We start from the raw sequence: 24,713 nt of genomic DNA on the forward strand, positions 1-24,713 counted from the left end.
TCTTATACTAGCTGACCCGGCAAACTTTGTACCACCTCAAAATCTATTTGTCAAATATATTTCATATAAAATAAAGCCTATGTTACTCGTGGATAATGTAGCTTTCGAATGGTGAATTTTTAAAATCGGTCCAGTAGTTTTTGAGCCTATTAATTACAAACAAACAAACAAAGTTTTCCTCCTTATGATATTAGTATAGATGAAGTTGATTACAGATGTCCATGGACGCTAGTAACCACTTATGTTCAGGTGGACTGCATTCATTTGTTACTTCTATAATAAAAAGTGTCTGGTCGTTTGCAAGTCAAGCTTAACGTCATCTACAACAAAATATTCATCGATGAACCCTTCATACGCGTAGTTTCAAAAAGATTACAGCCATTCTTCATTCTAACGTCGGCCCTAAGTACCGCTAATGTTCCCCGTAATATTCCCGAGGTTGTAAAGTATGTATAACGAGTTGAATTTCAAGTCATAAGTACAGTTTGCATTTCATTATCAGCGCTGGCATCTGTCCTTAATGACGTAAACGCCATTCAAATTGTACCGCGCCGGTTACGGGCCATCATTAGATATTAATTTCTTGCGGCCGGTTTGTAATGTGTTAAAATGTAAAAAATATATGAAATGGTACCGTGTGAGTGCACTTACCCTTTTAATATAATAAAAGTGCATTTATATTAGCTGTAGACATGTAACGCGTTAGATACTGTGGTAGATAGAATAATATCTTCTATATCAATGTGTCTGTACAATTGTACATATTTGTATGTAGCATAACACGTCACGGGCCGTGTCAGACAAAATATACTTGGCACGACGATGATAAATAGGACCCTATTTGTAACTTTTTTAATTATTTGCAAAGGTAATTCAGTATAATTATATTTATTACGTTTAAATAATATGTTCTACAGGGTATAGTAATATATTTTATATGTAGGAACTTAAAAGTTTACCACTTATAATCTTTTATGTAAAACAGAACCATATTTTAAAGGTGGTAGAACCCTTTGTGGTTCGACTCCGGCGGCACAACCGCCAGACCTACTTCTGCCTAATAACAGCAGTGTTAGGCGCTGCTGTGTTCCGTTTTCAAGGGTCTGGTAAGGGAGACACACTTTTCCGAGGCGTTCCAGCTTTTAGGCCTCAGGGTTAACGGCGCATCTGTGGCTGACTTCAGGTAGAAATATCTAATCCTATCTGGGGTTGAATACAAATGTCCATTGGCGGCAGTAGCCACTTACGATCAGGTGGACTGCGTGCTTGTCTGCTACTCCTATATTATAAAAAAATATTATTCACACATATATTTCAAATTAAAATAAAAATTAAAACAATGTAAAAATATTTTTTAATGTTAAAATTAATTTTAAATCGTAATTCCTAAATTGGCTTCAATAATGTCTGTATCAGTATAATTTTTGTTATTAAAATTATAATTGTAGTATAATGTTCAAATTACACATAAAAACTAGTAAAATCACCGATCATCGGTTTTTGTAGATACATATGTGTAAATTTATAGCATAATAGTGAAGAATTGTATAAATAATGTTTGTGTAATTACGTAGTTATGAACGATTCGTGTAATTACTTCAGTTCATGCAATGTTTTATTGCAGGGTTTTGGACGTCCGTTGTATTTTCTACTATTGAACATATAAACAGGATCTTATTATTGAATTTTAGTAAAGCGATCGTTTCCTTCCGTATTTTAAGGGTGTTGAAAGGGTATTTTTTTGTATTTGTTTGTTATCCGAGCCGGGTTTTTGTGAAATTTAAGTAGCATTGTTTACAGTATTTTTGATGCTAAGTGGATAGTGAGGCCCCATGAACATTATAACTAACAATACAGTATTGGCGTGATAGAGCTCAGCTTCTGATGCGTTGCTAACCCTAACTGCGTTTTTTTTTCTTTTTTTTTATTATGCATTGATTCTCTGTTTTACTAGTATGTGTGTAACATATGTTACATCTTTATTTTATTTTCGTTTCACAGATTGGCTGTAGTCATCATTTAGTGATTTGATATTTATGATGCGTACAGGCAATACCCTGACTGCGTTAGATTATCACATGTGTCTGTTTTACCACACCTTTCAAACACTTTGTTCGTCATTAGCTTGTTCTGAACTTTTCTTATCTCAGTTATTATTATAAGTGTCCTTACTTACGAGTTGTCAGTTACAACATTTTGTCTGTACTACACCGGTTCGAATATGTCCCCAAAAGAGAAGAGCGGTTAAAAGTCTCAGCGGGTGATTATATCATTATCAATATATCTTTTTAATGACTTCTAAAAACCCTAATAGCCTTGTCAAAGTAAATTCGTAAATGCGAAGCAACTCCAAATTGTAGTAAAGGATTTGGGATATTTCTTTTTTTATTATCGTCTAAAAATCCTAGCAATCCTAGTAAGCAGTGGTAACTAAGTGGTAAGGAAACGGGTCTCTTGATCGACGGGTTCGAGGTTCAAATCGCAGGTCCTCTGATTTTTCAAAGTTAACGTGAGGAAATCTGAATACCTGAGAAAAAGCTTTCAAAGGTATGTAAAGTCTACTAATCCGTAGTTGGCAGCACGGTGCACTATAGCCTAATCCTTCTCATTCTGAGAGAAGACCCCTGCCCAGCAATGGGACAATAAAGGGTTGATGTTGAAATCCTAGCCGCCACGTCACCGGGTAGCAACACCGCGTGCACATCGGCCCCAAATTGTCGGAAAGCATTTGGGACAACGCATTACGCGATGCGACATTTCAACGACAAGTGGGCGATCGAAAAAACTGCTAATTGCAAGTACAATGGTGCACAAAGCCACCGCGTGTTCCCACGCGCATGCGTACCGCACATTTCGGGCGTGCTCCCCTTTTATTGCCAAAAATTAATGCCCGGTAAACAGAGCTTAATTGCACGCCTGTCCTGTGCGTCAGCCTTTAGTTCGGTGTTGCCATTGTGATGTTGCAGATTTCCCATTATCGGGGAAATTTATTTATTTTGAATGACGACATGAATAATGCCATGTCCTATGTAAACATTAAATATCAGGTTAATCTGAGGATTTAATAAAGTTAAAACACCCTGTTATAGGATTGCAACATAGTGTAAAAATTCGATCGACATCGACTACTTTCCTACTTTGGAATGTTTACATTATGACAAGTTAACATTCAGTATATCTATTCGCATATAAAATAGGTGTAAATAAATGATAAGTTATAAACAAGTATCAGTTAAGGCTCCAGTACGTAAGGTATCTATAACTAAACGCGGGTAAAAATATAAATATTGCTAGACGTACTGTCGATAGATTAATGTACCACTAGTTTTCAACTGGTATTCCACGCCACCGCAATTTCGCAGTGACCACGATCCATATAACTATGTCGAAATATAGGCAATAAAGAAATTAAGACCGTAATCGTTACGTAAGTTTTTATTTTTATTTTTACTATTAATAATTTTATCAGTGTCCTGTTATTTCGCAAACCATGGCTGGCAACACTGAAGAATCACGCGCAGAACTGTTCGCGGAAGACTCCACTGAGAGGGGACATAAAATTCGCAATAAAGGACTAATAATAATATAATAATACACACACCCGCCAATTCCGGTGAAGATGATGTCTCTTAAGCACAATGCCGGTTTTATTACATTTTAATTTTATTGGATAATACCACGTTTTCACTAATTTACGCGTAAAACTGTGCAATTTTGTTTAATAACTCTATAGCTCAGGTCAATAATGCGATATTGGATGGTCACTCGGTAATGACCACCAACGGTAAGGGGTGGTTAATGTGGTCATTCCGTTTAACTAAACGATATTGTCGTAATTTTAGCACGGTTAAACTTTCGTAAACATTTATCGTAAACGTTTTTACTTGCGGAGTAGGGCACGAACATTGCTTGGGTAGTTATAACTATAGGTGGCAGACGAGCAGTCAACCTAATGGTAAGTGGCCACCCATAGACATTTGTAATCAACTCTAGATAAGGTTAGGTTGTTACTTGGGGTGTTTTAGGAACTTTTAGCAGCACAAAAGTATGTAGTAGTATAAGTAGTAACAGTGTGATGGCAATAGCGACACACCGATCTGTACGTTAAGCTACTATAATACCTTATTTTTTTAATGATTTTATGTTCCTACTTATATTAAATATACTTCACATAAAAACAAAAATACATCAAAAGATATTTTCTCCTGTAGAAAAACTCAAAAGATCTATATATTTATTGTGAAAAACTTTTTAAACTGTAAAAATAATATAATCTATGAGGTGACGGCAGTGTCTCCACAATCTTATTCTCGTATTTGTAGGTCATGGCTTTTTCCAAGTCTACGTTGTTAACTGTAATTGACTTAAAACAAATATAAAAAACAAAAAGAAAGGGAACGAGAAAGGCACACTGAAAACTTAAATCGAATGTGGCGAATACGTACGTCTGTCAAACCGCTCACACGTGAGTAACCGTTTACGAATTGCGAATAACATTTGTGAAAATGTATTGAGGAGAAATTTTTGCAAATGTGATTATTGAATAAGGTAATAATGCTTCCTATACTCATCGGTTTATAGGACTTGGGTGCCATGGACACAAAAGATACTAGCACTTTGAAAGCAGGTTAGAACGGAGTAGAAATTAATATTTATTATTTACATGTCAGGAAGTACATTTGAGATAAGGACGAATCCTAGGAATGCAACTGATTTTGCGAAGTTATGAGCATGTAAAAAATATCTATTGATTTGACCCTGAAGGAAAACATCGTGAAGAGACCTGTATTCGTATGAATACTTTAAAAAATGTTGTCAAAGGTTTAAAAGAGGTTTTCCAATCCGTAAATTGTTAGCGTGGTAAGCTATGATTTAAGTCCGTGTTACTCTGCTTCTGTGCCCAGCAGTGCCAATGGATTGGTAATGATAATCAAATAAATACGGAACCCTAAGTGACAGATCAGTATGGTGACAGTTGCGCCACGTGAGTAGGTATTAGATTAGAAAAGTTTGCCACTTCTTTCTCCAAATTGTATCAAACAAGTGTAACTCAACACCGTATCAGTATTGTCATGTAAACAGTTCTAAGAACATCTCATTTTTACTGAACGTCGCGGCTTCGTGGCGAATGTTTCCCAGCGCCAACGAGATGATTATCTAGTTTATAGAGCTATTAGCTATCCTGCTATCGGACTCTGTATCTCATCTGGCAAAAAGTGCCGTTTTCATCGCCCGCCGATCATAGCGTAGGCTGAGAGCCCGGTGTGGAATATGCAGTGGGTTGTGGATTTTGGGAATGATAAAGTTTGGAGTGGTGTTTTGTGAGAACTTTAAAGATGTGGATTAACTCTAAAGAAGTGGATTATTTTATGATAGTTTAGAGGAATAAAAGCAGATATCTCAGAATAGAAGGCTAGATTCTTAATTTACTTATTTAGTACAAAAACTATTTTGTCATATGCTCTTTACTACGAAAAAAAATAGATGGAAGGTAATTTAAATAAAAATGATCGTAGATGGATCTTGACGAAATTAATGGAATCGAATGAAATAACCATAAGTTACGAAGGTTTCTACTTACTTACATTCCTTGCCTGGATTTCTAGGCTGGGTATATTTAAATTTTAAAGTAAACTAAGGTGAAGAATGTCTCACCTAGACTTCTTATCTAGATTTGTAGCTTAATTTAATCACCAGGCTCTCGGCCTATAACCACATTGTCAGAATGCCGAGCAGATCGGTATTAGCTCAAAGGGTTGTAGTTTGATATGTTACGATCTTGTTTATTGAGGTACTGGAGAAGCTGGAAGCGAACTCCGGTTACAACGAAAGTTTATATCGAAAAATTATGGTAATCGCTTCAATAGACTAGTAACGTTAACTTACTTTTTAACGGTAGAAAAACTATTTTCTGTTTGATGACAATAGTAGGTGTGTTTTATTATTATTTTATTAATAAATAAAGAATTTACGTATGTTGCTATCCTTGTCTTATAGGGTTACATACATATTGTATATAAAAAAATGTCACATGATCAACCCATTACTGCTTCGCTTCCCTTCGTATTTCACGACGTTTTCCTTCGCCATAAAAATAAGTGACAATTAATTTATATTTTTAATAACTCGCAAAAATTAGAGGTGCGTTGCTTGATAATTGTATGTGTGGGGTATTTATATTTTAGTGAAGTACCAGTAATTGCTGGATAAATATTATTTAATTATATTTTTCGATATAACCACAGTTGTAATTAAATCAATTTGACGTAATTGTCGGCGCATGTAGGGCGATGCACCCGCTAACATTTAAGGCGGAAACATACTATTGAAACGTCACTTACCGATGAAACGCGACGCGTTTTGAGTCAAATCAAATCTATGTATTTTCTTTCACCAGAATCATATAATTTCCCCGAAGTTCATAATAGGTAGGTATGATTGTGGTCATGGATAAGAACCGTATTAAATATCTCTCAATGCCAATAAAAGATCAACTTGGAAAAGTGCTGAAAACCTTTCAACAGCTAACCAGGTTTTCTTTAATCATAAAAATGAAAACTATGCAATTGTTTAAGAGGGTGGAGGATGGATGGAGGAGATGTTACAGATACATACTTAAACTTATAGCACCCGTCTTTTTTAAGTTGGGTTGAATGTATAATGTAGACTTGATTTGACTCATCACACGACACGTTGTGTCGGGCTCGGTTAGTGTGGCGTTTCAATAGTATGTTACCACCTTTAGGCGGGTGCATGCCCCATCGCCACTTCATAATGCAATTAAAACTTTAAATCAAAGACGGGCGCTTCAATTTAATTTATGTGGGTTGACGAGATCTTTGGCATGTCGTCGCTGGAATTTTTAACCGTTTTTACGTAAGTACAACGTTGTTTCACTGAGACGTGGTAAACGTTTCACGGTGAACTATTTTATCGCGTTGTAATTCAATAAGTGTTGGTTGTTACTTTCCCGTCTAGAAAATCGCATATTTAATCGCAATAATGGTGATTAAAGATCCACCTAAATTTTTGTGAAGAGGGAATACTAATCTGTAAAATTGTGGATGGATTTGGTCCAATTTCCTATGTAAGAAGTTTCATTTAGCACAATGTTTTTTTTTCTATTATTATAATAAATCATTTTATATTACTGAGTTATTTATAACTCATGTGGTTTGTTAACCAGTTACACATAACTCACACGTGCTACATAACCCACATCAGATTTCCTTGACGTGAAATATTCTCAAGCGCAAAGACAGCAAATCCAGAACTCAGAAGAGTCTGAATTCATTATTTAGATCTCTTTCTTGAACTCTGTTTATGAGACCATTTTTAATAACTGAGCTTTAGTAACTGCGTTTGTTTTTGACCCAATCGCTTCTAGCTCCTCGTCGGTGTTCAGACACGGCCGTTACCGCGAAAGCGCATTGAAGAAATGCACTTGCAGACCATTTTTATCAACTCACGATACGTGTATCCGAACTGGTTTGAAGTCTGAGTCACCGCTTAAATACTACTCGACTACTGTTCTGTAGTAACGTACTGTTGGTAGTGTAGGTACAGGGATTCGCGGGCTGGTAGCAACTCTCTGGGCAGTTTTTGTTGATTTAGATGATTTAAACGGCTGTATGGTGAGATGCTTTTGTGTTGTAGTGCGTGAGATTCTGGCCTTTTTAAGAAGAAAGCGTTGTCTATGGTCATTTGGTCAGATGCGTTTTTAAATTGTCTATCATATGCCTAAGTAATATGGTGTAAGCCAGTACTGCGCTGGCCAAGTGTGTATTGGCAGAGTTCTCACACTCACACTTTTTTAAGAAATCTTAAGTATACAGGTTTAGTTGCTCTTGCTATTCTGTTGCTACTTACGATGTTTCCAACATCGTTTGAACCAGTCTTGATGTAATACCTAATACACACACACACACTGCAAATACACACATTGAAAAATCTGATGTAAAATTGGATTCGAATCTAGACGCCGAGTTTCGAGCTATCACTATTCCTACGATACTAAATCATGAGCAAATTAAGGCTGCCGCTGTAAAAATTATAAGTTGAATTATTGTCCCTTTGTTTATGTGCTAATCTTTAAAAATCGTAAACCAATGAAAGTTTATAGACAATTTAATTATCACACAATCGTATGTGATATCTGTTACATGTAATATGTTGTCATTGCGGTTTTGTCACAATCAGGATTGAGTAATCAAATCAAATCAAATCAAAATTTTTTATTCAAAATAGGTTCTTTACAGATCACTTTTTGAATGTCAAAGCAACTACCACCACTTCACAAGGTGTTTCGTTATGGAGAAGAAGCGGCGAAAGAAACTCCATAACACACATCTTTTTAAAAAAAAAAAAAATGTTTTTGACAATGTTAACTTAACGTAATGGTACATGTGGAGCTGGAGCTAATTCAGACCACACCGTTTTGTCAGTCAAATAATCACTTACTTTATAGTACGCTTTTTTACATAGCGTTAGTTTAACGACATGTTTAAACTTTTTTTCTGTGAGATTCAAAATGTGGTCGGGTATTTTATTGTAGTAGCGAATACAGTTGCCCACGAAAGATCTAGCCACCTTACATAATCTATGTTTAGGAATTGCTAATTTATTTCTATTTCTGGTATTAAAGTTATGGTGGTTACTATTTTTTTCAAACATATCAGTGTGTTTTCTTACATACATAATATTTTCATAAATGTATTGACTATGCACCGTCAATATATTAATAGTGGGAAACAGTTCTCTTAGGGACTCACCACGCCGCAGACTATATATTGACCTTATTGCTCTTTTTTGAATAGTAAATATAGAGTCTATGTCAGCAGCACTGCCCCACAGTAGAATGCCATAAGACATAATGCTGTGAAAGTAACTGAAATAGACAAGTCTGGCAGTGGGTATGTCTGTTAACTGTCTAATTCTTCTGACTGCAAAAGCTGCAGTACTAAGTCTGCTGGACAAAGCAGAGATGTGGGGACCCCACTGGAGTTTAGAATCAATGGTAATCCCCAAGAAAACAGTTTCATTGACGAATTGCAAAGTCTCACCATTTAGAGCGACATTCATCCCCGTACTCCTTACATTTGGTAGCATAAATTTAATACATTTAGTTTTATTAGAATTTAAGAGTAGGTTGTTTGCATCAAACCAGTTCTGAATCAAGCAAAGAGTTTCATTAATATCGTTCGTATCCTGTGATTGTCGTTTTACTCTAAACACCAAGGAAGTGTCATCAGCAAACAAAACAACCTCAGATAAATCCTTTACTACATTTGGCAAATCATTTATATAAACTAAAAATAGAAACGGACCTAGGATGGAGCCCTGAGGTACACCTATTTTAATATTAGAACCTGCTGATAATGCTCCATTTACTTGCACTCGTTGGACTCTATTGTTTAAATAAGAATTTATCAACTTTAGAGAATTTCCCTGAATACCATAATATTGTAATTTTAACAATAAGGTTTTATGATCAACACAATCAAAAGCTTTAGACAAGTCACAAAAAATACCTATAGCATCATGTGCTTGTTCCCAACAATCAAAAATATGTCGCAGCAATTGAACACCAGCATCTGTGGTAGAACGGCCTTTAGTAAAGCCAAATTGCTTTTGATGTAAAAGTATTAATTATGACAGGCGTATCTCTGGTAGACCTACTTATCTCGTGATGATTAAATTTGTAAAAGTGAACACACCAGTTCAATGTGCGTAATAATGCTCATTTTTGACAGGTGCTCGAGGTTATTTTTTTTTATTTGTGATTACAAGGTTGTGTGTCTGAAAACTATTGATTAAAAGAAGGTACATTAATTTTGAATTTTAGAAATTGCCTTCAAGGTTTGACAAAAAGGAGGTTCTCAAATTGATGTTTATAAGAATATGGGATTTTTTGTTGTCTATAAAAAGTAATGTTATTTTGTCTTTTACATGCATTTTTTAGCTTCGTACTTAGCAAAATCTTTTTAATCTGTTTTAGTTTTAGAACATTCATCTAATAGTAAAGTAGGGTAGAAAAACGGCAGCAGGTAATTTCTTATTTCTACGTCGATAACAATCTTCTTAATAAAACGGCTTAACTGACAGATAAACTAAATCTAAACCATGTTTAGAAGCATCTGTTCTGGTATTCCTTTACAATGCATATATTACGAGACGTTTGAGAAATCTTCCTTTAAAGGCAAATCTACGTTGATACATATTAGAATAGTCGCACATTATTCGTTTGCACTGGCAAACAAGTACAAATCAAATGCGATTTTCGGTACAAGATTTGCGTACGCGCAACCTAACAAGTTTATCGGATTCCACAGCACCTGTTGGGTAGACATAATTGGATCACTTGCCACCCATTTCGCAAGCTTTAAGGAGCTATCTGTCAATCAGAACACGTCTAATTTATTTCATTAACGGATTAGATTGCGTCATCAGAATTGATCGGTATAGGTATTAGTACGAGTAGAGATAGAAATTAATTACTTTCCTATGAGAAGTGGAATGACATATTTGAAACTTAAAGAATTTTAGGCAAAAATATTTGTTGATATTTTAAGCGTGATAAAGTTCAGTATAGGTTGAAAGGTGTTGTCTAAAGAAGCACCACCTCCCAATATTGTGTTAGCTTAAATATGTCATTGTACTCGTATATGAAAGTTATTTTAAGAAATGTGTTACGGAGTTTCTTCCGACGTTTCTTCTCTTTAAAGGAACACCTTGCGAAGTGATAAATAACTGACGACGATTGAAGTTTTACTATGAAGATTGATGAAGCCAGTAAAATAGATAATATATAGAATCAATCAATAGAAAATATATATTTAAATACACAAAAGTTCGAAATATCAGATTGACACTTCAATTTTATTTAATTGTGTAGATATTTCTATAGTAAAAAAAAACAATTTATTTTTCAATTTCTCGATTGATATCTGATAATCTTATCAATTGCGATCTTAATTTTATACACATACACTCACGAACAACTTTCTTATTTTATCTTTTTACCGTCCATAAACGCGTAACACCAAACTTAACGTTCGTCAGAAAATGAATATAATCTGTCAATCACTTCAATCGTTACACCAAGTATTTAAGTATACGGTGACTAGGTACGTTGCTGAAATTATCGATAAGAATATCGATGTTTATGCCGAAAGCCTAAAATAATGATATACCGAATAAGTTTAAAATTTATAAGCAATTTTATCGATATAACGATAATTCAAGACTTTTACAAAATATTCTATGAAAACTGTTTTCTTCCCTTATCTAGTTGTACTCATTAATATATAAAATTTTAAATGTTCATTTTCGATATCAATATGTTATTTTTTATATATGGCAACATCATGCAAAGTTTTGTACCAATATTAATAGGGTTGCTGTTATCGATCATTCGATATATTGTTGCATCCCTAACGGTGGCCATCTTTCACTCACAATAATGACATTTAAGCACATAATTGTTCCCTTTCGCTAATGACTTAATATGATAATTCGTTATCTTTTGCACTTTGACTTTTTAAGTGTTTAAGAAAGTCATTGTGGTGATCAAAGGATTCCTTCAAGTGCTCGTATGATTGGTGGCCGTTCTGTAAATTTTCGCCCTAACAATGGGAAATGATATTTTTTTGGATATTTTTGCGAACGTGCGGAAATTTCTCCGGGGCCTCGTTAATCATATTTAACAACAAAGCTCATTAAACGTACATTTGTAATTGTCAATTTCGGCACTGTTGCTTATTAACAGATATCTTTCGGTTAACACAGAGTTTATTTTGAGTGTCATAAAGACGAGAGTCGCGCGAGGTGATCGTCAACACAGCGTATTGTTCGTGTGACGGACGCAAGGAGTAGAGTTGCTAATTACTGCCTTACCATCAATCATCTTATTGATCGGTGACAAGGCGAGTGCAGTAGGGTGCGATGTCTCCGTTTTAATTGCAAATGAAACGCAATCTTACGATCTGGGGCGTTCGGTGCAGAATCGATAATTGGTTAATCAATTATTCAGCGCCATTGACAGCTTTCGAGAGAATATCGGGTGTATCGGTTATATCGGTGACATAACCGCCCTGACACACTCTGCGCCCACTTGTAAACCTTTATGAAATGTGCCTTTATATTTTTTTGGCAAATTTAGATGGATTCGCAATCACGCCGAGGTGTTAAAGTGAAGTCTGAAACCAATTGCGATTTTACTGGCGATGCTTATAAATAGGGTTGGTGACGATGCAAAGAAAATATATAGATAATTTATGTATGTTTTAGTAATAAATTTTGTAACTTATGTTATTTTACTACATCTTTAATAATGTTCTCATGATATATTATTTCGGTCTAAACATTACATCATAAAGATTTTTCTCTCATTAGTGATTACGTTTATGGCATTTTAACTAATACATTTCGTTTTTTATCGTCGTCTAACCATAACTTCTTCACTGTTGGGCACGCTTCTCCTGAGCAGATTGAGAATGAACAGGGTCGTAGGCCATAGTCCATCGCACTGGCCAAGTGAAAAGGCAACTCTTTTAAGAACTCTCGGGCAAATATTTGATTTGTAGTATACGTACCCATAACCTTTTAAAAATCATACGCGCCAGCCTGGGTATCTTGGCATTCGAACTTCCAAATCCTCGTCGAGTGGCTGAGTTTCTAATCTCTAGGCTATCACTTATTTAATAGTAGGGTTATGTGCACGCATAACTATAAACAAAATAATGACGTTTATAATTGCATTAATACATGTAGCATCTAGGCTAGGCTATCACCCTAGGGGTTAAGAAACCCGGCCTCTTGATCGAGGGGTCCGAGGTTCAAATCCCAGGCACGCACCTCTGATTTTTCAAAGTTATGTGCGTATTAGAAATTAATTATCATTTGCTAAACGGTGAAGGAAAACATCGTGAGGAAACCTGCATACCTGAATGCATTTAAAAAAAAAAGAAAATCTCAAAGGTATGTGAAGTCTAGCAATACGCACTTGGCCAGCGCGGTGGACTATGGCCTAATCCTTCTCATTATGAGAGGAGACCCGTGCCCAGCAGTGGGACAGTAATGGGTTGTTGATGATGTAGCATTTGGGGCTTAAAATTAGCAAATCAGATGACCTTTACCAACGTTATCATACCAACCGTAACAATACATAATACCCTTATTCTATGATCTTCAATGTGGTTTCAAATATCGTATTTGAATGGTCCATATAGATAAATGATTGATCGATTTGGCGTTCCGTATCTAAATTGAAATAGAAAAATAGATGTGGTTTAGTGTGCATCGGTCAAGCTGTAAGTTTCCAAAAACTGTAGTTTAGTAAAGTTTAGAAAGGTCTTCTGCTTTTATTTTTATATTGATAAACTTTTTGATAGGATTAAATTGTATTTGGTGTCGGTTTAACTTCTTGGAAATAAACAAGAAAAACTCTACAGTTCGATTTCCTAAGACAGCCTAAAATTTGTAATATTGTATGTAGCATGTAATAGAATCGATTAAATATTAATCAGTTTTAAGTAAATTCCATTTGAATTAAAATTCACATATAAAAAACCTTTTGCGCTTTTGTGAACAAGTACGGAACACTTCTTTTGGGAGCCCGACCCGCGCTTGACTATATTCTGCCGGTTGACATTTTGGTTCTAGTAACCCTTGGGATTGAGGCCGCGGTTCGGTTGTAATGCTGTAATTGTAATCGGACGATCTAACTCGCCTGTGCGTATGATTTTATTGGCGTGGTTATACTGCACTATGATGCTGTAGGCAGTATTGAGTAAGGAACCCTTAATAAAAAGTTAGTCATGATTTAATTGAAAGCTGGTAGAGCTAGTATATTTCGATCCGGGCATTAAAGCGTCAAAAAGTTCTTGCTCTTCGCTGGAAGGGTGTCGATGCTGTATGCTGCTGATGCTGAAAAAAAAATTATAATTTATAATTTTTGAAGGTGGTAGAACCCTTTGTGGTTCGACTCCGGCGGCACCACCGCCACACCTATTTCTATCTAATAACAGCAGTGTTAGGCGCTCCTGTGTTCCGGTTTGAAGGGTGTGGTATCTAAGGGAGACAGACTTTTCCGAGGCGTTCCAGCTTAGTCCTCAGGGGTAGCGGCGCATCTGTGGCCGACCTCAGGTAGGAATATCTAATTCTATCTGAGGTTGATTACAGATGTCCATGGGCGGCAGTAGCCACTTACCATTAGGTGGACTGCATGCTCGTCTTCTACTCCTATATTATAAAAAATATAGAATAGAATAGAATACTTAATATTAATATTTTTTTTAAATAAGCCCCGGTGTGTATAAGGTGTAGTGTGGAGCTAAGGCTAACGCCTTAACTTAATATTGCCCTAAACCTATCTTATATTATAACTAATATAAGATAGGTTTAGAGTAATATTAAGTTAGTTATAATAAAGCCCTCATTCCATCAAGACGCCTTTCAATAACACGAGAGCCTGCGACATCACTACAGCTGGCCGACTGACATATGAGGTCTTAGTCCTCAGGAGTAGCAAAGCATCTGTGTTTGACTTTAAGTCCCTGTTTGTATGAAGGCAACGTACCTGTGATTGACTTCTGGAAGATTCTATTGTATATGAAGTTGGTCACAAATGACCATGGTCGGCATTAACAATAGTAATTGTACTATAAGGTGGACTGGAAACCAATATTACTCGGTGTTACGTTAAGTTATTTTTCCATTACGTTGTAATTTGTTTGTTTTACTAATAATACTCTTAATAAATTGCAATGAATAAGACAAATATCTTCGTAAGACAGAAAACCCCGGGTTCTTGTATTTTAAACTATGCACATGATATGCAGATGCAATCGTAATGTATGCAAGCTATTACCGATGTTTTTACGCATGTCATTAAAGTCATTAATAAACTAAGGTTAAACACAGTCATGTGGTTAATTGTTTTGTTTCCACTTCGATACTTGACACTAGATTAATTTAAAATTGGTTTACTGGTTTTACCATGTACGTGATGATATATTGAATGGTAAAAATATTGTAAAGGAAATCTTAATATACTTTATTTAGGAAAAAGGGGTGTAGGAATAGTATGTATGAAGGTGGTAGAACCCTTTGTGTTTTGTACATTATAAAAAAATGTATTAGGTATAGTAATTACTCGTCCTTTTTAAGTAGGTCACATTATTTACACGCTAGTGACATTAATACTTCCTATATGTGTAGTTATATTACTATGTTACATACGTAAAAATAAATATAAACATCAAGATATAATTTAAAAACATCTGCATTGCTATTAAATTAAAAATCGCACACAACGCTTCACAATCATAACAACAGTCATTACAACGTAATTGTTTGCGAGACGTAAAATCTCAGCGAATTACGCAACGCAAATTAGTATCGAGATTGAATTCGAAATCGTCATTAAAAGCCATACACCCACTACCCACTACCCGCGTGTGCGTTGCGCTTAGCGTCAATTTGGGCGTCAAGAGCTACCGCAATTTTGTTTGTCGGACCATCAATGACGCTAGAGTAGGCAAGTTCCGATATCGTTTCAAAACCGTTTTTATTAATATATATCGGTACCATATCGATATATTACCATATTGAATGTATATAACTTAAATGACAAAATAAAAGTAAAATAAAATTTTCTTTTTGACTTTCGACAATCATAGATTAGATAGAGACGGAACGAATTAAATTGTATAAATGTCAAAACAAGTGAAAGAATGAATGAAAGAATAGAAAATGGTTTTCCATATCATTCTACTCTACATAGGTAAAAAACTGTGCTTCTAATATCGATATAAGAAAACCGTTTCCCATATCGATATCAGAACCAAATATCGCTCACGTTACCGTTTCCTAAAACTAAAAACGGCCATGTCCACTCTAGAGACCTGTATATCGGAGGTCTGAGGTCGAATTCGGTGTGTGTCGTCGGCACATGTAAATTGGTTCGTTGTGTAGGTGGCGCTTGTGGGTGTGATAATTCCCTCGGCACACAAAGAGTGCCGTGAGAGTGATCTCGCTCCCGAAACGTGTGGTTTGCTTACGAATTACGGGGCGTGGGAGAGGTGAAAGGTCGGCCATGGAAGGACATGCCTATTCTGACATTTCTGACAATTCAGGGATACTACGCGATTGTTGGTGGACTGTTTGTTTCCATTTATTTATTTGAAGGGCTATGTTATTTTGATCTGGTCTTTGCTGATGATGTAGAACTTGGAACTTAATATATTTTTACCTAGTGCGTTAGTCGACGAGTCAATTTCTTTTAAGGGTACTAGGGTGTATGGTTATTTTGAAGTAAACAAATTAGTTTCCATAATAATCATAGTTAAGGGATATATTAACATATATGATATAATAATAATACGGTTAACAAAACCGATACGTATGTTAGCTATTCATACAAATGTTCACAAAACTTATAAGTATAACTGTTGATATATTGTTTCGAACCGCCAAGAGGTGGACTAATATTGTGTTAATTATTTCCAGGCATACGAGCTTTCGACCCTGACGGGTACACAAGTGATGCTACTAGTCGCGTCCGAGACCGGGCACGTGTATACGTTCGCGACGCGGAAGTTGCAGCCGATGATCACGTCGGACTCGGGCAAGCGGCTCATACAGACCTGCCTCAACTCGCCCGACCCGCCCACCACCAGCGAGCAGCGGATGGCGGCCACCGGCTTCGAGGAAACCGAGCTCACGTATAACGTAGTTGACGAGGATATGAAGGTGAGGCAATTGGCGTACGCGGGCTCCGCGCAGTATCCCATAGATCACCACCCACTGGCCTCGTCGCCGATACAGCAGTACCACCACCAGCACCCGCCCTGCCCCTCACCCCTCCCCATCGGCTCCCTAGGGCAGCCCTACTCCCACGCCCATCTATCTCACCCCCACATGTCGCACCATCCACAACGGTAGTTCAGATGGCACTAGAGTAATCCCGTTTTGCTATTTAATTGGCGTCGATATCGATAGCTCCAGATACCGTCCGGAGGCATCGATTAGACTATCGGGATAGTCACGTTCTAGGTAAGCTTGTAAATTAAATCGATAAGAAGAGTAATATACATTTATAAAGGCAATAAAGTATTTTGTTGTTATTTTTGTAAATAAGTAGCTCTCGGGTATTTTTTTTTCGTAATTGACGGCTTAATTTTTGAGGATTTGAGCGGTTATCGAAAACGGGTTCCTACGCATTTTACGCAACGTATTTTCGTGGAATTACTGTTAATGATACCCGAAAGTTGCACATAAGCGATTGCATATCGAAATTGACAGATACATTCTGATAAAAACAGACGCCGGAGTGAATGTACAAAATGACGGACAATTTCACGGTTCTATTGAGAGACGTTGCTCACCATATGAATATGGTCAGCTTAAACAGCGTATTAAAAAACGACACAGTAAATCATATGGCCGTTAAACATTTCTATTCCAATCTATTAGGTTGAAATCAATTTGGCCGGAGTCGTTTAATAAATCATTCATCTGAGAATCCTATCAATGATATTGATGATGGACGTGGAAGCGCTGTCGAATGCCATAGAGCGGTGATCGGTAGCAAATAATAATGTTTGAAATGAGTTTGTAATTATGGTTAAAAACCGGTTGCACGGTTATGAGTGACGCCTCAGAAGCGGGTGCGGCTGACCGGGTTTCTATTGAATCGTTAAGATGAATGAATCAGTCTATCATTCGATACATAGTCATTGTTATTGATATGCTTGACCCTATCTTAATAACTTAGATGATTTTGATAAATATGTATCTTTTTTCTGTTATAGACTAATAAAAGTGTAAGAATTAAATAGCAGCTGCATTCCAAGCTATAGAAGATAATGAAAAGTTTTCCAAGGATTGTATACAGAGGGAGATTTATTTAGTCTATCATTACGTTATGTAGATACAATATTTATTAGTGACACCGAAGCGGATCGATTCGAACCGTTCATTATATCCTATCGGCGACTAAAATAGATGATACTGGCACCAGTTTATCCTGGCTTTAAAAATGCAAAAGAACAAAAAATATCCTTAACAAAGTAGCAGGTGTTGTTGAGGCTAGAGACAGTTTCCAATTATCAAGGGCCCGTCTCTCCGGGGTGAGAGCTACGTGATCCGGATTATCAAGAAATTAATTGAAAATTACTTTCGAAGGTTTCGAGAGTGCTTATAAATTCGACGGTAGCGGTCATCAGTAGGAGCATTCGAGTAATACGGGTGCTTTACGCTTCTGTAAGTTTTATATTTGTTTGTGAGAATGAAAATAGAGAAATCGTTAATAAGTTAACGTTACTTGTCAAAAAAACGTACAGTATCTGGAAAGGTACGAGTAGATTTATTTTTATTTAACTGAGGTATTGAACGAGTCATGAATATCTGAGACTAAGTCTAGATAAAACGGGTGACTATTATAGATGAACAAGTTAGAATGTCCCAGTAAGTGCACTTTACCGCACCCTTCGAACCAAAACAACGCTGCGAAAGATTGTAAAACAGATATCTATTAGTTGCATCACTTTGAGGTCTACATTTATATCTTTCTTTAATAATAACTGTACTATAGAGTTGATGACTTTTAAATTTAGATAAACATATATAACTAAATGCGGCGTATTCAACATTCATCAATGGGACTCGCCAATTCGATTCGATCCATCCATTACCAACGAACACACCTCACGCCGCTAATCGGACACTATTTATTCATCGATTTGTACTCAGTGGCCGATCTCGCTGCCGTCCCATCGATTGCGCCCGACGATTAATCCTCGCTTCTCATTTGCATATCGTTTTAATTTCGAAGCCATCCGGCGCCCACTGAGCCTTCGCCCCCGACCTCGAATAACGCTTGTCAGCTTTGATATGTTGAAATCGATTACGTCGATTCTCTCGTTTCGCGCTCGCCTCGATAAAAATCTCTCGGGCTCAGGTGGGTCGGCCGTGTTTGACGTACGGGAATAACATGTCCGCGCCAAAGTGTACGCTCATTGTTCACACACTGTCGATAATTCTATTCGATTGAAATATTCAAGTAATTATGATCACAACAGATAAGTGCTTGCTGCTTAAGTAAGAAAGGTTTTCCCCTAAATCGTTTTCTCTTTACAATTCTGTGATTTCATTTTCGTGACTGACATAGGTATATGGATCCCACGCAAGTGTAGATCGTTTGGATTCAACGGCATTTTCTCCTGTTTTCTGGGGCACGGTGAATTCTTTTCTCGTGGCTAAGTCATACACATAAATATGATTGTTTAAGTATTCAAAGAGTGTACCGGGTGAAGTCTGGCGCGAATGTATACGGAATTAGCCGTGTTCCGCGCCTGCTGCTCGTAACGCGTTCGTAGGATGCAGATGCTCTTGTGCATGAATTAGCGGTATAAATGTGGAATTCGGTCAGTGCCCTCGCCACGAGCAGATCTCCTAATCTCGAATTCGCCGTCTTGTTGTTTCGTAACACCGCAAAACACGCGATTTCGCTTTCAGTGCGCGGGATTTCTTCGTCGGATTCCGCCGTCGATACCTTTATTCTATTTCAAGGCACGGCGCTGCTTTGGAAAAAAAAGTGCCGCCACTATAAGAGTTATCGACACGGGTCGTAAATTCTCGGTGTTTTTTAGATGTTGACAATCTCGGGCCCGCCTCTCCGATGGGCCGGTGACTCACGCGCGATCATAACGTATTCCGCGCGCTCTTACGAGACTCGTGCGTCTATTCTAGACGTCGCTCGGTAATCGCTCGTTAGTCGTCTCGCACCTCGGTTTATTAACTTATCAATACTATTGTTTTGATAAACGCCCGAGACGCAATTTCTGTTGACTCATCGTATTGTGCGGCTAATGTGGCTACATAATTGTCCGCCTGTAAGCCGATTGGTCTTGTGCAAGCCTGACGTGTTTCAACAATGAGCCTAATTTGACTAATAGGTGCGTTGTAATCGTCACCGCGTGTGGTTTAAGGATTAACAACAACATCATCGGCACCACTCTCTTCGCCGCTCCTTACATCGGTTAATGAACGTTGTTCTAAAGCTATTGTTCTAGTTTTTGTTCCTTTTATCGTTTTCTTATCTTGATTGTAGATTGTATGGGCATTAATATCGGCTTTCAGACTTGTCGTAATTTATGCGTTATTGCCGCAATTATGTTTCTAACGTGAAATAAAAAATGATATATCACTATTAGCTGTAAGATCGACGTGTTTCGAACGCAACTAATATATTTGACTTCAAAGTATTTGTTAAACTGGCCTATTCAATCCACAATTGCTAGCGTTCCTTTCTTAGTATCATATTAATTAGAAGATAAAACGGTTTAAATAATTTTCTAAATTCTGTACAATATTTTGAGATTAATTACACGGTTGAGACGCTCCCCTAAAATCCAAAAAATCGTGGCGTAGAGCGTCGCGCTCAGCGAAATCATTAATTTATTATTCCGCGCTTGAACGCACCGTCGGCTTGGATTTTTTTTAATTATTTAATGTTTGCGAAATTCACATTAAATGATCGACCCGGCCCTGTAATTAGCGTCGCACCGGCCGACCACCCCGGCGAAAGATGTATGGACCCACCGTAAATCCTCCATAAGGGTAATAATCGAAAAACCGCCTTTACTGTGTCACCGATTGCGGTACCAATGAAGAGATTCGAAGGAACACGGCCGAGCGTGGTGAAAATTTCCATGAGTAAAACCGTGCAACCGATTCGCGCCGTGTCATTTGTGTAATGGACCCATATTGATTGTCTCGGGTTCCGACAATCGCAGAAATGTCTTCATCATCCCACCGCAAGTACTAATAATTGAACAATCGTATTACTGAATATTATAGGGCGTACGTGTACCGTTGTGTATCAGTAACGTTACGAGGACTGCACGCAATTTTATCCCTCGAAGTGACCATTTATTTTCGTCATAACACTTTCTACGTGACATGAGTATAATTAATTCCTTATTTGGTACTGATTTGTTTCAATACGAATGAAACTTAAATTGTTAATTACAGTATTTGCGTTTGTTAATTTCAAATGAACGATTATCATAAAAGGCTTAATAGCAAGACCGTGGACGTGGGAGAATTCTTACCGCGAAATGTTACATTGCGTACACGAGACTGCGAAACCGTCGTGCTGGTAGTCTTAAATCTAGTACTACATTCTTAACTAAGTTTCTACCGACTGCGTTAATAGCCGGCTACATCGTGAATGTTAAGAAGCTGGTCGGACAAACATTTTCTCGTGCAAAAGTAGGTCATGATTGATTTAGAGGAAACTGGAAGCGTCATAATGGATTGATGGGAGAGTTCCGCTCGTGGTCCGCCAGGGCGCGGTCGCTCAGCGGGTATTATTTTAGGAGTTGCGTCCACTCCTTGTACTATTACGGCAGACCTGAGCCCGCGCCGTACTGTTGCATAATTCAGACACGAGCTCCGCCGTTTGCATTCCGATACTTGATACGTGCTTTCACATGTATTTATGGACGAGATTTTGTGTCTCCGTAATGTTTGCCGAATAAATAAATTGTGTAGGCATAAATACAATGGGCGAGTCGGCGTCTTCGCTCGTTACGTCGGCGAATGTAAAGTCCGAGTTCGCTTCTTGGGTCGCCCGCTTGTCAACCGTTGAGATATTTCGCGGGGAGTTGATGGGACCGCTTATATCGTTGTTTAGGGCCTTCGTTACACCCGCGGTTTATGTCGCCGCTTACAAATTGGCGTGCGGACTTGCCGGGTTTCGCGTTCGCAAATTTTCCCCATCGATATGCTTACATTGTATTTATGTGTGCCGTTTGACATGTCAGTATCCATTATCAATGTTTTTTTTTTTTTTTTTTTATATAATATAAGAGTAGCAGACGAGCATGCAGTGCACCTGATGGTAAGTGGCTACTGCCGCCCATGGACATCTGTAATCAACCCCAGATAGGATTAGATATTCCTACCTGAGGTCGGCCACAGATGCGCCGCTACCCCTGAGGACTAAGCTGGAACGCCTCGGAAAAGTCTGTCTCCCTTACCACACCCTTCAAACCGGAACACAGCAGCGTTTAACACTGTTGTTATTAGGTAGAAATAGGTGTGGCGGTGGTGCCGCCGGAGTCGAACCACAAAGGGTTCTACCACCTTCTTGTTACTGAGGGCGACAAACTGATCGCAAGTGACGAATATATAGTCCGGTGCTGCGTACCGGGCTACAGGGAAACCAGTCGTACTGTAAGTGTCAGTACTTGACGCTTGCGTATAAAAAGATTATCGTATTCATCTTTACATAATCTAAACGTTGCCATCTGAAAACAACTTGTTATATTTTTTCGAGCGGTAAAAAAAAAATACATATGAACGTTGAATTAAAAACAAAAAGTTAACGTTTCTATTAATAAAACGCTGCTGCACCCACCTACATCACTATACGGAATGCTAACTAGTTATCGCAGAGAATGGAAAGCAAAACACAACGATGAGATATTGTCTGAGCGAAACACGTGTACGTCATGCGTAAGCGTGCTGGAAAGAAAGCGCCCGTCTCACGGTGACATCCTAGAATCGAGTGCCAACTAATCCGAAATCCTAACATCATTATCTCCAAGTTGTATCAAGCACGATTCCGCTCACATCTCGGTTACCGCAATTCTAATGATTTACTGCGGAGGTCCTCCTTTGTATGCGCTGGACATGACGAGTTTTGTATGCAAGGTGCGACTCCGCTATCCCGTGCCCATCGTATTCAGAAACTTCCGCGACGGACCGTCCTGATTGCTCTAATTGAAATTTATTCGCCGCTGCACTCGAACGCGCCCCGTTTCCCCAATGCGCGACGCTTAATTCCATTAGATTAATGAATAAGCGCGCATCGATTGTTTCAGCCTGATTAGTTATGTATGCGTGTTTGCGTTTATGCGATCTCGTTTACTGGATTGACGCGGGACGCGCCTCATCCATTATAGATTTAGCCAGGACCGTATCCTCCCGCTCGATGCGCCCGACGTCTCGGTCATTTCGATAATTGGACCTGCGATTATGCTTCCAGTTGCGCAATCCGCAAACATCTGCGATAGATCCCCCGATTGGCATTCGACGATTGCGTCATTCGCTCTCGGATATAATCCGAGTCCAATTAAGAGCTTTGCTTGTAATTTCATCCCAGAGTGAGGCGCAACGTAAACGATTGCCGGTAAAAGATCATTATTTCTGTTAACTGCCACCATATCGCAGTTAATTGTGTATAGAATTCAATAATTCTCGAGTTGAATCGAACTCGATTCCACGACGTGCATTCGAGTAGCGGTCGGACGCGAGTGGAAGTCTCGAGTCGATTGATTCGCTGAATCCAAGTCGGCCCACTTCCTAAAACTAGACTGGGAGACGCAGATGGTTAAAATTAGGCCCGCCGGGAATAGCGTAAACTGGGTGCGTGCCTCGTCACCGCGCGCCGACCTGCCGCATATTGTGTTACACCATATCAAATCAAAATGTAATCACCGTGTAGATTCATCCATTAATGCAATTTTATACCTCCTAACATTATTCTTTAATAACGTTACACCTGCAGCAAATTATTACGTTATTTCCATAATTGCATCTGCAACATAAATATAAACGATCATTATGAATGTTCATTTCGACATCATTTTTGCAAAATTTTCCGCTTCATTTAAATTTAATTACAGCAGGGGTTTTAAATAGAAAACTATTAAAGTGTACCCATTGAATTAAAGTCGAATCTTTTGTAAAGCTAAATATTTTATTCTCTAGAGGAAAATCAACGTAGGTACTATGTGTTTACTCATTTCCGCGAATTTAGGCCGATGTTAAATCTGGAATGGAAATAGTATTTAAATTCAAAAGACAACGAATCAAATTTTTCATGTTAGACGGACGTTTCTCAAAAGCGAGATGACGGTGAATTTTTAAGATTATTGTTCACAAACGCAAACAATGTTTTCTTCTGTCATCGAAAGAATACACAAGTTATCGGTCATCCTTTTGTATCGCCATCTCGACGCGGCGTTTCGGCGTCTCCGGTGAGCGATCTCATCTCGTGCGAACATTACAATGCGGGTTCGGCTGGCGTCGTGCGCCGGCCGGATTGCGGTCGGCCGGGATTGGACGTAGTTTGTGGAGTTAGGAGACTCGCTATAAATTCAAACTAGGATCTCAGCTGAGGCTCGACCGTTAGCGCGTGGGAAATGATTGGGCCCGTTGTAGCCGGTGAGGCTTTGTTAGGACGATTGTCCACTGGAGTGGTGTAGATGCGGCGATAGGCCCGCGTGTAGTGCCTGCGCTACGACCGGTGACAGCTACGTGGGAAAGGCCGGCATCGCGTGCACACTTATTTGGATGATATTGTCATACAGTTGTTCGGATTTATGGCCCAATATCGTTTGCGTGCGCGGTGTAATTTGATCTCGTTGTCGTCCGTACGCTTCTGTTTGGTGTCATTTTTCGTCGTTGAGCCCTGACCTTTTAACGTGCATTTGTTTTCTTTACGCTATTGTTTGAAGCAGCCAGTTAATCTGTTATTCAGATGTTAGAAGAGAATTATAATAAGATTGATTATTCTTAGTTCGCAGCGTGTTATGTTCGGCAAGGTCGGAAAAATATAAACAATCCGAGCTAGTATTCTCCGCGATCCTACCTCACGCATTTTCGTAATAACTACAAACAAAAAGTAAAAATAGACCGCG

General features: G+C 38.1%; 1 protein-coding gene across 2 annotated transcripts in view; it reads left to right on the plus strand.

Annotated features, from left to right (window-relative positions):
• Positions 1-24,713, plus strand: part of bs (serum response factor blistered) — a 311,048-nt gene that overhangs the window by 21,295 nt on the left and 265,040 nt on the right. For both annotated transcript variants that reach the window (XM_073076805.1, XM_073076806.1), the window contains exon 2: positions 16,510-16,752. In XM_073076805.1, the coding sequence (XP_072932906.1) occupies positions 16,510-16,752 (243 nt within the window). The remainder of the gene's footprint in view (positions 1-16,509; positions 16,753-24,713) is intronic.

The sequence above is a fragment of the Epargyreus clarus genome, unplaced genomic scaffold, assembly GCF_041222505.1.
Source record: "Epargyreus clarus isolate Ecla_fem2 unplaced genomic scaffold, WU_Ecla_fem_2.2 ptg000009l, whole genome shotgun sequence".
Lineage (NCBI taxonomy): Eukaryota > Metazoa > Arthropoda > Insecta > Lepidoptera > Hesperiidae > Epargyreus > Epargyreus clarus.